Source organism: Podarcis pityusensis, assembly GCF_964106645.2.
Source record: "Podarcis pityusensis genome assembly, chromosome: 2".
NCBI lineage: Eukaryota > Metazoa > Chordata > Lepidosauria > Squamata > Lacertidae > Podarcis > Podarcis pityusensis.
Genome location: NC_138029.1, coordinates 60,326,709 through 60,339,634, shown reverse-complemented (window position 1 = coordinate 60,339,634; position 12,926 = coordinate 60,326,709). Strand labels below are relative to the sequence as shown.

Below are 12,926 nucleotides of genomic sequence, written 5' to 3'. Positions count from 1 at the left end.
TATCTGATTTGAAACACACACACACACCCCGCAAAAGGTTTAAAACAATGAAGTCAGCCCAAACTAAAAAAGCCATGACACCTTCTGCATGAATGATGTTAACCTCGGAGTAATTGTGCAGTATAAATTATTCTTTTCAAAAGGGAGTAATTATAGTACATGGTAGGTGAAGACCCACCTAAGAGTACTGAAGCCAGAGGCATTATTATTATTATTATTATTATTATTATTATTATTTTATTATTATTATTATCCCTGAAAAGAGACAGCTGCAATAACATTTTTTCTTTGCTTTTTATAATGCTCTTACCAGGCTCGGTTCCAAAAGATACATTATTTAAAATGTCAAGATTCTGCCCAGAGGAAGAATAACAAAGTAATAATAATAGGAAGCAAAACACACTGGACAAGCATACTTAGACAAAAGAGAGAACAAGCAGCAGCGATCAATTCTGTTGTCTGGCCAGTAATTATTTTCAGCTACAACGGGATAGTGTAATCTAATTACTAATATGACTCCCTGCTCGGTTCTGTCTAGTTAGCTTTTAAAAGTGATGCATCTCTGTCATGTGGAAGTTAATGAAAGTACAGAAATACAGGCGATGTGATACCAAGGTGGGAACAGTAATAAGAGGACCACAGAATGTGGTTGCACTCGAATGATCTCTTGATAATAACCCACATGCTAGTGTGTGTATCTATATATCCATAAGTTACTTTGGTGTTTGATGTTTTAATATTTCAAGCTGTTTAATGTGAAATATTGAAGTAATATGTTCTTTCCCCCCCTGTGGGTATGTATCGGAGCCAGTATGAAATATGGACAATATAACAAAACATGAGAAAAAGCCACATATAGTCTGCCTTTCCCCCATGTTCTCCAATTTCCTCTCTTTCCTAGAACAGACAGCCCTGTAGGGATTTGCTTAAACCTTAAAGAACAGCAAATTCTGTCCCAGAATAGGGTTATGCTTAAAAATCTTGAGCAAATAGCTGCATCATTCATTGTTCTCAGTCTATGACTTTAGTTTTCCTTCCTTGCACTCTTTTTCACATGTCAAATCCTCTTAGTTTATCCACGAGTTATAAAGAAGATTCCATTTTGGGGCAGTTTTTCCAGGTGAACCCTGTTGAAAAGGAGTTTCACAAGAGCAGCTGGCCTATAGAGGAGGAGGAGGAGGAGGAGGATAAATAAATAAATAAATAAATAAATAAATAAATAAATAAATAAAAAAAACAGGCTTCTATGGGCTGCTGGGTGATCGTTCTGTTTATTTCTTATCAAAGGGAACTAATTAACTTTGGGAATCTCTTTGCACTTTTGAATGAGAGCTTGGAGGAAGTATCCTCTGCATCCCAACTAAGGGAAAACCATTGGCACTTGGGACTTTGAACATTCAGGACCTTCCTCTGGGATCACATCTGGAATAGCATCTCTTTGTCTCCACTTATATAGAACAAATACTACAAAAATGCCAGTGCCCTCACTTCGAAAGGAAAACGAACCTGCCTAATAGATAACGGTCATCTGCTTTGAGATAATAGTCTATAGACCCCTCCCCCCCACCTTGCCTCCAGCGCCCCTCTTTTTTGCCCTCAGGTACAAATCCAGCTATTGGGCTGAAAGAGATTGTCCTCTTCTGCTAGACACATTTGGCAATATTTATTAGGGTTAATTTAATCAGTTAAATTATTCGATGAAATTTTTTTAATCAACTATAGAGATGCCACTGATTAATCTGGGAGCATATTCTTTTTTATATATTAAAAAAATGCAAGTGTTTATAAAAGTGTCATGTCACAAACACCATCTTAAATGAAGGATGCCCTTCTGTGTGAGCCAGAATGGACAGTTTGTCTTATCGACACATCAATTTACTTGTAATCCACAAAGATTTTGTGGATTTGCTCCACAAAGATTGTGTTACTATTAGATGGCTATTGAAACAGAAAGCTCACATCTTCTGCTTCTTATTTGATTAATGCTACATAGATTAAAATGCAGAATTGTGTTGTACCAAAAAAATGTGTTCTGCAAGTACTACAGTTACACCTATACATGACATTCCCAGAAAACTGCTGTCAGAATTATGATCTATGTTGTGACAATCTTTTAGCTAATGGAATGGTTTGTGGAATGGACCCTGAAAGGTGCTAGGTTATCTGATGGATCTAGTGAATGGGAATAATAATTGTGTACTTACAATTTCAGTTAAAGACTGCCAGTCAATATGTAAAACATCTAGAAGTTTGAAGATTACCCATGAAAACAAGGGTGCTGTATGTGTGACTATGCTGGTTAATAACCCAAGAAAGAGAAATTAACTTAACTGATCAAAGCCTACAATAATTTGTTGTGTCAGAATTACAAATACTGCTGAACACATGGAAGGAAAGCAAGACATGGTTTTATTTATAATAGTCAATATTTATTTATTTAAAGTGTTAGTTCAATGGACACAGTAAATACGATCTCAATATCAACCGCATGATTAAATACAGCTACATAGTAAATGAAATTCCAGGCATTCAACTCTTATTGGGGAATGTTGCAAATATTGTGGTAAAAGGTGTGTTAGGTTGTTGTGAGTGACAAGGAGATGGCATTTCTGCGTGCTGATTCCTTGTTTTCCTGCCCCACACCCCACTTCTTAGCCTCCTCCTTTAAAAGTAGTATTTCCTTTGGGATTCAGTTATTTCCCCACTTTCCCAAAACTTGTTCCTCAATTTGTGTTTTCTCAGGTGGCAACACTTCTTCCCAATGGATTCTACCATCATGGTCATCTCCAGCACATAGTATGTGTATTGTACCTCATGTATTCTTCCAGAAGTACCGTAACCCTGTCTCTCTTCTACATTGCCACATTGCATAATATATCTCCATTTATTATGCAAACTGTATATGCATGGTATATACAAGTTTCACTCTTTATATTGGTTCCAAGTATTTTGTCAGTATTCTCTCTATATTTCTTTGGCTGAACAAGGACAGGTTTGTTTTTTCAAATAGATTTCCTGGTAGTACAAGTTTTTTCTTACCTTCAAAGAAGAACATATGTTGAAACAATTGCACTGCAATGCCAAATCATTGTTGATTCACACATAATATAAATGAGCAGGAATAGTAAGACTGCGGGTATAGGCAGAAGACAGGCAACACTCCTCCTATGAACTTCCTTAGGTTGACTTACCTTAGTATCCAAGCTATAGTTGGCAATCACACTTTGACAGTGATGGCTACCTGTCAATAGATGGGGAGAGGGGGCTACTAGCAATCTGGCTTCAAACTCCCAAGAAATGAATGGCACTCTTTGAACTGTGTTTCTGTGTTTGAAGCTGGAACACTATGCATGCAAACACAGCAGAATACTTTTAGGGTATCAGGGGTATCCAGAAATACCTCGATGTGGGGATTGCCTTTGTTAGATTGGGGTAGTGGTTTTGAAACACAAGACATATTTCATCAGAAACGTTAGCCACATAAATAGCTGGAGAACAAGGCGAATTGTAGATTGTTGTTCTGAAGTATTTGCCTCTGGCAGGAAGGGATGGATATTCCTGGAGGTGACAATCTTCATCGATTTCTCCCCAAATCACTGTTGAGATTTTGGCATTAATACGTTTTCATTTTTGTTCATTTCCCATAATTCAAAGACGCTCATAGGAATTATGTCACAGCTGTGTGGTACAAGAAATTTGCAAACTGAGGAAGTCACAGGGACCCTTTATAAGATACCTTTTATTTTATTTATTAAATTTATATGCCACCCATCATGAAAAGATCTCAGGGTTGTTCACAAGATTATGCAAACAATGAATGGGTGCAATCAGCTTTTAGCCTGCTGAAGATGAGGCCCCCATATTGCACCAGGCAGTCATGAACAAAGTAAATAATCTGTAACACTGAAGATGAGTTACCCCAAATATTTGGGGTGGCACATCTTGGATTATGAGATGGAAGTGGAGATGCTTGGAGGAGAAGGGTCAAGAAATCAAATGCTTATTTCATCATTCATTTCCCACTGATTCCAGGGAGGGGAGTTGCACTTGGACCTTAGTCCCCTATTAAAATAATTGGGACCTAGAAGAGCTTAGTTTTGGACAGACCATGCCCATATCTTAAAAGAAATGCAGGCTGCTTTCTCCAAAATTGTGCCAAAAACCCGAGTAAATAAGTTGAGATTTAGGTGTGGCATCCTGTTATACCAGACACAAAACTTCAAAATAATGTTGCCAATCCATAAGGTGATTGATTCCATACGCTTATGGCACTTATGGACACAGCCAAACTTACAGTTTGGAAGGAGAAGGGAGAGAATTTTAGGTAGCATTGGAGGCTGTACTATTGCAGGGGTAGGAGAACTGTTACTATGACTTAGCCTGTCGAAGCCCCACATATCCTGAGCATTAAGAAAATGAAGGTACCTAATTTCTGGGGCCGCAACCCTATAATTAGGTTGAATATTTTAAACTGAGGGCAAGGTTTAGTGGCTAGGCTTGAAAGTAAAGAGAACACTTTACATTTTGAAACTATTTGAAGTACCTTCTCAAGAGAAAAGGAAAAGGGGAAATCATGAAGCAGCTTTCTGAATTATATTTTCTGAGTGATGTATAGTATATGGATTTAAATTTAATCAATTAAATGACTAGCTGTCAAAGGAGAATGAAAGTGCTCAACTAAAACTTGCAGCATGGGACAAGTATATTAATATCATTTCTCTACAAAATATTCCTTTTAAAATTGGACCAACTCCTTTTGATTATGATTGTAATCCTACAATTTGCTGCCTCCCCTACTCTACAAGGGTATAGTAATGCTATATACAGTCACTTGGAAGATAATCCCATTGAAGTTAATGGAGCTTCTGAGTAGACATGTATACAACTGAACTGTTAATGGTATTATGGATTGCAAGCATATTCTAGTTTGGAATAGTTATCACTGTGCTCTTTCAGGCTTTAATCCCAGTACCCAGATTGGACTCAGTGGGGCCTACCTCTTAGCAGACATGCATGAGATTGTTTTGCTGTCATTACAAGCTATGCCATTTATTGCTTCTGAATAACATTTTATTTTAATACAGTGGTACTTCTGGTTATGAACTTAATTTGTTCTGGAGGTCCGTTCTTAAGCTGAAACCGTTCTTATCCTGAGGTGCACTTTCGCTAATGGGGCCTCCTGCTGCGTGCGCACCTTTGGCACACGATTTCTGTTCGCATCCTGGGGCAAAGTTTGCAACCAGCAGCAGCTACTTCTGGGTTAGGGGAGCTCGTAACCTGAAGCGTTCGTAACCAGAAGCGTTCAGAACCGGAGGTACCACTGCATATGGTTGTTGTTAATTTGTCTTTCTGTTGTCTTTGAAAGTGGAAAGACTTTTTTTTTCAAATGTTAAATAATTCTCTCACATTTTCCGTAAAGCCATTCTTGCCCATGTCTAATGCTTCTCTCAACCATGTGGTGCTACTTCCTGTTTTTTCTTTGCAGCTTTTAATACTTGAATGAAGAGATTGCAAAATTAGGATTTCATGGAAGGCAACAGTATCTCCCTGATACAGTTGTGTGTAGTGTCTTTTGCCAAGTAAATTGATTCCCATTCCTTCATTTGAATCTACCCAGTGTCTATGGCAAATCACACACAAATTATTGGCTCCCTGCTTTTTCTTTAGCTGATAATTTGTCAGAAATTTACTCTAGTGATAGAAATGTGAAGATTACAATTCTTAAGTGGGACCTTCGTGGATGCAATAGACACAGTTCTTAAATTACTTACTCTGACATAATCCCATTGGCTTCAGTGGTAATACCATGAAAGTATTTATTTATTTAAGGAATGTAAATGCTGATTATATGTTGTGCGGAATGGCATAGTTCCTGCCATCTCTACGGATGCTCAGATAACAGTCCCAGTGTCATTAGGGCATATTAGCTAACGATTCTGTCTTCTTCTGGTCACGTTGTGCAGATGCCTGGTTATCGTTTTCCAAAGCAACTACTCTATTCCGAACTTAAAAATGGAAAGCGTAACCATTCTGACACCCAGATTGGATAAACATAAACAGTTAGCCAAATCTATAGCAAAATATGAACATAGGAAACTGCTTATACAAAGTGAATCTAACTCGATATACTAACGGGCAGTATCCCTTCAGAAAGGAGCTTTTCACATCTCTACCAAAAGATGCTGGTGGATTCATGTTGACATGTTTTACATATAAAGCATCTTTTCTACCACTGAGCTACAGCCCTCCCCACATCTTTTTGGGTGGCAGAAGATATTGACATCACTATATAGAAGCAACCAGGGAGGTGGCAGCAACTGTGCCAATCCAGAAAAGTATAAAAGCAGCACTCTTGATTTACACATACTGCTGTTCATCTTTCACATTTTATAATGGGAACACCTCATAGCAAGTGAATATATATTACATTTTTTAAAAAAATGAAGCTCAAACTTCTAGACCACAATTCAACAAAAGAGTTAGTTTGCCTATACTTCCTGGGTAGCATCCAGTTGTGTCCCTCTACTGACTGAAGGCTCTTTGATCCAGTGGAGACCTTCCACCTTCTCTTCCTCATTTGTCCTACAGATTTTAGCAAATTTCCCCATTTCTCCTACAGTCTCCTGTGCTACCTCCCATGACACTTCAGAGGGCAAACAATCCCCTGGAGTAGAGGGAGGAATGCAGGAGATTGGCGAGGGAAAGGGGAATTAATGAAAATTACCTCCTCCCTTTCTACTCACAGAAACTCCACTGAATCAAATAAATTTTCATCAGTAGAAAACCACCATTGGATCCAACTCACTGAAATCAATGCTACTATGTACTGAAATGTGGCCATTGTGTTGTATGCATGTGGTCAGATAACATCAATCCACTAAACTTTTCAATTGAATTTTCAGAAAATAATGAAGAGACTTATTAAACGATATGTCCTAAAGGCTCAGGTGGATCGAGAGAATGATGAAGTTAATGAAGGCAAGTTCTTTTAAACTTACCATTATTGTTGTGAATCTTGTCAGAATCAGGAAAAGTTTTTACAGCTTTTGTAGCAACACATTCACTTCCCAGTTGAATCTTGCATGAATCACTTTCTGAGGCGGCTTCTCTCATATAGACAAAGGCAAAAATATGGTGCAAGGGGAAAATACGTTGTCTGAAATTCCTGACATCTCCGAGGTCTCCTAAGTACAACATTCCTGTCTTGTAGTTCTTTTTCTGCTGGAAATAGCAACAGGCTTGTGCCGCTTAGTTGTAGATGCCAAAGCTAATTCATTTCCAGTGCATGATAAGTAGAGACAGATATTAGGAAATCTGAAAGATATAGTGCCCATTCTGGGCCCAACACACAGGATTCCCAGCAAGAACGAGACCCCCCAACTTCACATGCAAGTGCTGCTGTTTTCTAAAATTCAGCACCTCTGAGAAAGCTATGGATTTGACAGTACATGGTTAACAATAGTTGGAATAAAGTTCATTGTGGTCAAACACTTCATCTACCCTTTTGAAGCAGTCATCACAGAGTACTCACAGGGTCTCAACCCAGTTGGATCCTTGCATGCAGCTTTAGATGTGTTCAACTATTCCATGACTACAACTTTTCCACTCACAGGGAGAGAGGGAAGATCAGTGACAAAAGTTCTGCACAAAAGCCGAGTTTACAAGAGAGAGGAAGAAGGATGTAAAGGGCAAGCGAATTGCCGGTTGTTATCGTTATCCAGTCTGGTTAATAATAACTCTTCCCCCCACCTTGTTGTTGTTTTTAGGAGAACTTAAGGAGATTAAGCAAGACATTTCAAGTCTCCGCTATGAGCTTCTCGAAGAAAAGTCACAAGCAACAGGAGAGTTGGCAAGTCTAATACAGCAACTAAGCGACAAGTTTGGAAAGAGTTTAAATAAGGACATTTGAGGGCAGACAAATAAAAAAACAAAACTTTTTTTTTATTTCAACCAGCATTCTAAAGGAGCAAAAACTGTGCAAGAGAGGAGCATTGAAAACTGTATCTTTTGCAGATTATTAATTGTTTTATGGGGACTGTGCATTCGTTTGGTTTATTGGGTGAAGCCAATGATCAATTAATTCCTTTATGATATAAAGGTGACCTTTTCGTATAAAATCAAGCCTTTTGACATCAGATATAGATGCATAAACTTGAGAAGATAAGCTTGGTTGTTCTAGATACCCAAAGCAACTTTTGAAAACCGGATACAAGCCAGGTCCTCCATTGTGATGTGTCAGCATACGTTGAATGGGGATCGGACGCATCAGGAGGAAACAAGAGCGAAAGAAGGTGCCAAAAAGAGGTGTTTGACAAAACTGAGATATTTTACATGAGTGTCCCTAACGGGCTGCAAAGTCTTCAAGTTCAAATCTCACCCCAGGGCAGAGCTGCATTTTATCTTGGCAGACACAGGTTCCAAAACTCCTTATTTGCTGAGATAACATGACTGTGGTGTGGGAAGGTAAGTGTGTGGCTCTTCTTCACCCACCAATTCTCCTCTGTGCCATTTGTTTTTCTCCCCGCAGCAGGCGTTAGTTCAAGTTGAAGCCTGGCTATAGGAGGGAAAATGGTATAAAACAACATGGGACAGGGTGTGAATAAGAGAAGCGGGGAAAGGTGCAATACATCCAATGACTGCCAGTACTACCTAGACATTACCTTTCCATTGCAGCCTAGTAATGTAGCTCTGCCTCCTACCTGACCTCTGGCTGGCTGAGCTGCTACACCATACAGAGATGGAGTGGGGCGAGGCAGTAAGGCTGAGTAAATGCCCCAGTGGAGCCAATCCTGACAGCGTGTTTGCACCACAGTGACTTTGCCACCACTGTACCCTTCCCCATCTCCTGGGACACTGCAGCAGCTCAGCCAGAAAGTGGCCAGGTAAGTAGCATAGCCTTAGCACCCATACACTGCTGCTCTTCAGTTGTACATGCATGCAGAATTGCCGTTGAATTTCCATACTTAGGGGCATATATCCATCCATGCAGGCAGGGAAGGGGTGGTTCTGAACATGCCTCGTTGCTTATCTGTTTCCAGTCAACTCTTTCAATTGTGCCAAAAGGCACTTTTTTCTCTTGAGGTACCATAGCCCAATCAACTGAGAAACCATTTTTGCAATATGTCCGCTCCCCCTTTCAGGTACAGCGGCATTGCGGGATGGCAGAGGCTCCTCCAAGGCCCCGACAAGGGAATCGCAGCATCGGAGCTCCATCCAGATAGGGGTGCAGGGGCATGTGCCCCCTATCAGAAGCCAGATCCTAGCCTGCATCCCAGATTGGCAAATGGGGATGCAGGCTAAGACACGGGCTAGGCCAGGGGGTGGAGCCAATGGAGCAGGAAGGCTTCCCTCAGGTCCACTCCCTGGCCATTTAAACAGTCTTCACCAGGGCCCCTACCTGCTTTTCCCTTGTTGGGATGCAGTGAAGTTTCTACCCCAGCTGATAAAGGGCAGTGGGTAAGCAGTGGGTTTTGTTCCTGCTTCCTTCCTTTCACCTTTCTTTGTATCTGGGTGAAAATGGAGGGCAGCAGCATCAGTGAAAGAATATCCCCTCAGCCAGTGAGCTTGCTGAGACTAAAGGACATGGCAGCACAAGAGAAAGTCTCCGTATCTTCATTTCACCCAGTTTCTGTAGGCTGTATCAGCAGTGGTGCAACTATAGAAGGAAACAAAGGGCTTCTTGTTTGTACTGCCACCTGGCCCAGAGTAGCAAGTTGTATTGGAAGAGAGGCACCCGGGACATAGGGAAATGCTTTGACTTACATAACAAAGTCATGTGACTATCGTGGTGTGGAGTTTTGATTGGCCATGCACAGGGCCACTGGCCCAAGACATTTTGCTGCCGGAGGCAAAGATTGGGGTGTTTATTATTATATCCCACCTCTCCCCAAAAGAGTTCAAGGTGGCATCCACACTTCTCCTTCATTCCATTTTATCCTCACAACAACCCAGTGAAGTGGCTTAGGCTGAGAGATAGTAACTGGCCAAAACTCACCCAATGGGCTTCATGGCTGAGTGAGGATTTGAATCCTCGCCTCCCAGATCCTAGTCCAGCACTCTGAGGTGTATATATCAAAAGTGGTTTCAGTCAGCAATAGCTAATGTGGTGCCTTCCAGATGCTTTGGACTGCAAATTAATAAATAAAAGCTCCCATTCATCCCAGTTAGCAAGGCTGGTGGCCAGGGAAGATGGGTGTTGTAATTCAAATCTTCTGGAGGGCCCCTGGCCTAAGTTATTCAAAGGAAAATGGTGAGTGTAACCTATACACACGTACTTGGAAGTGAACTCTATGAAACTTAGCGAAGCCAGCTTCAAAATCAACATGCCTACTATTGAGCGAGTCTTGAATAGAAAGCCATAGAATAAATGTGAGCTTGTGAAATTTGCCGTCAAAGAATCATAAATCAGCAGCACCTCTGATCGCATCATGATCCCCATTGGACATTCCAACAAAATGTGAAATTTCTTAGCAAAGCATTTTGCTGCAATTTATTCACTTCAAAAGGTGGTGTGTTTTTTCAAAATTAAATGTTTACAGTCCTCAGTTGTGGCATTTTCATACTGCACTCTTCCAAGTGGAAGTAAGTATTAACTACATTCTTGGAACTGGTAATTCAGCTGCTTGTTTCTTTGATGGCAGAAATATGATTTCAGCTGGTCAAAGCACACCTTGCTACTATATGGTACCAGAAAGCTGTACTATTTGTTTACAAGATGCACCTATACAATTACATTAGATTTCAGCTAATAATAATGATTAATAATAAGCAGAACCTGAAGGTGACCTGTGACCTGTTTTTAAGTGCCAGATGAGAACACAGATAGCCTAATAGATTAATAGCTATATTTGTTTAAAAAAATAAAAAAATTAAAAAATGTGTACTGTAGGCATAACTGTTTAGAGAGAGACAAAAAAAATCAAATAATGTATTTTTACCTTTAATAATTTTATCTTGTATACTGTAATATTTTTATCTAAAACAATGACAACAAAAATAAAATTACCTCAGAATATTTTCTTGTGTCTTGAGTGTGATATTGATAAAAACTTCATTTTTAATAAAAGCCAGCAAGTTCCAATTGTAGCACAAAAATCTAGCTTTTTATTAAACTCCCTGGCACTCTTGCTTGAACTCATGTTCTCACTCCTGTTTCAGTGATGTCAACACTGACTTCGTCATGTCCACATAATGGAAGATGACAGGATCCCCAAGGATGTGCTCTGTGGGGAGCTGGCTTCAGGCACCAGGCCCATTGGCAGACCAACTCTGCTCTACAAAGATGTCTGCAAATGCGACATGAACACTGGCAACATCAACCCTACCATTGTTTTGGAAAGTGCAAATTTGATAGATTTGCCTCCTAATGCACATGGAATCAAATTTATTTCCCTATCCTTACTTACAGCAAGGGTATCTGAAGAAGTGTACATGCACACAAAAGCTTATGCAGTGGTACCTCGGGTTACATATGTTTCAGGTTACATACGCTTCAGGTTACAGGCTCCACTAACCCAGAAATATTACCTCAGGTTAAGAACTTTGCTTCAGGATGAGAACAGAAATCATGCTCTGGTGACGCAGCAGCAGCAGGAGGCCCCATTAGCTAAAGTGGTGCTTCAGGTTGAGAACAGTTTCAGGTTAAGAACAGGCCTCCAGAACGAATTAAGTTCTTAACCCGAGGTACCACTGTACCAAGAACAAACTTAGTTGGTCTCTAAGGTGCTACTGGACAATTTTTTTATTTTTTAAATATATTTTTACAGCAAGGGTGTGTTTCAATGAAGAATGCACTGGTCCTGAAATACCTGATAGCCATATCTCTCTAGCAGGCACCTTTTCCTTCCCAACCTTTGTCCCCTTTCTTTTTAGTAAACCTTCTTTCTTCATAGTCTGCTTCGTAAGAACCTGGCTGAGCCAACCAAATCTAGCCTGAAGAATGTGACAAAAAGTCTCGTTATGTATATTCTCAGAGAAGAGGCATTGAAGACTTGCCAGCTTGTGGGTAGCAGAATACATTCTTTGTCTCCAGTTTGCTAGCACTAAACTGAAAAAAGGAAGAAAGGCAGACAGACATTGGCTGGCTATTGCTAGATTTTTATGGATCTGTGTTTAGGGTCTGTTTACCCCCATCCCCACCCCCAAAACGGGGAAGGGGGATTGAATCTATACAGTGACTTCTTTGTTTGCCCAGACTGAATGTGAAGATGCCAGTGCAGTTGTCAACATTCCACTACTTCTCGGGCCCAAATTTAGCATGGAATTTAAAAGCTAACTTTAGCAGATGTGCTAGATCAAAGCAGAGTGCTTAGGAAAGCATTTCGCAAGAGCCCTGTTTGGGCATTCCTCCTCATGCAACTGACTGTCGCGTGAGGACGACAGCAGGGCCCTGACCCCACCAGCCCTGCCTCACACCATCCAGCACATTGGGGCACATGCCTGCAGTACAGCACCCACTCTGCACTCATGATGTTGAACCCTGGTGTTGAACAGGCGGGAAATCAAAAGAGGAGGGTGTTGGAATCAAGCACTCCTGTGCTTGTGAATTTAAACCCTCCGAGCCTACCTTATAGAATTAGAAAACTGTAGAAGTACCTGTACTTAATTGTTCTGTTTATGCTACACATTATTATTGAAACAATTTTTATGGGGAGTATCTAAGAAACTGAAGGGTACCAAATGCTTGGGGGAAAATAGGGGTTTATAACTACAATTTGAATGAGTTTAGGGGTGTTTTAGCCAAAAGAAAAATCAAAAAATCACCCTATTTGACTCTGTAAGCTGCCCCACACTTTAATTTTTAGGGCTGTAAGTCAAGGTAAACTTTTCATAAAGCTGTTGTTATTAAATGTATTTTAGTCACAGATTCCAGGCCCTGAAATACTTGATGAAGAAGAAATCTTAGAGGTGTTTGCTGATGTGTGTAA

The 12,926-nt window shown here is 40.3% G+C and overlaps 1 protein-coding gene across 2 annotated transcripts in view; it reads left to right on the top strand.

Annotated features, from left to right (window-relative positions):
• TRPC7 (transient receptor potential cation channel subfamily C member 7) overlaps positions 1-10,902 on the top strand; it is a 123,602-nt gene extending 112,700 nt beyond the window's left edge. For both annotated transcript variants that reach the window (XM_080996279.1, XM_080996278.1), the window contains 3 exons: positions 2,743-2,796; positions 6,903-6,978; positions 7,767-10,902. In XM_080996279.1, the coding sequence (XP_080852405.1) occupies positions 2,743-2,796; positions 6,903-6,978; positions 7,767-7,909 (273 nt within the window). In that variant the 3' untranslated portion in view covers positions 7,910-10,902. The remainder of the gene's footprint in view (positions 1-2,742; positions 2,797-6,902; positions 6,979-7,766) is intronic.
• Positions 10,903-12,926: the final 2,024 nt, after the last annotated feature.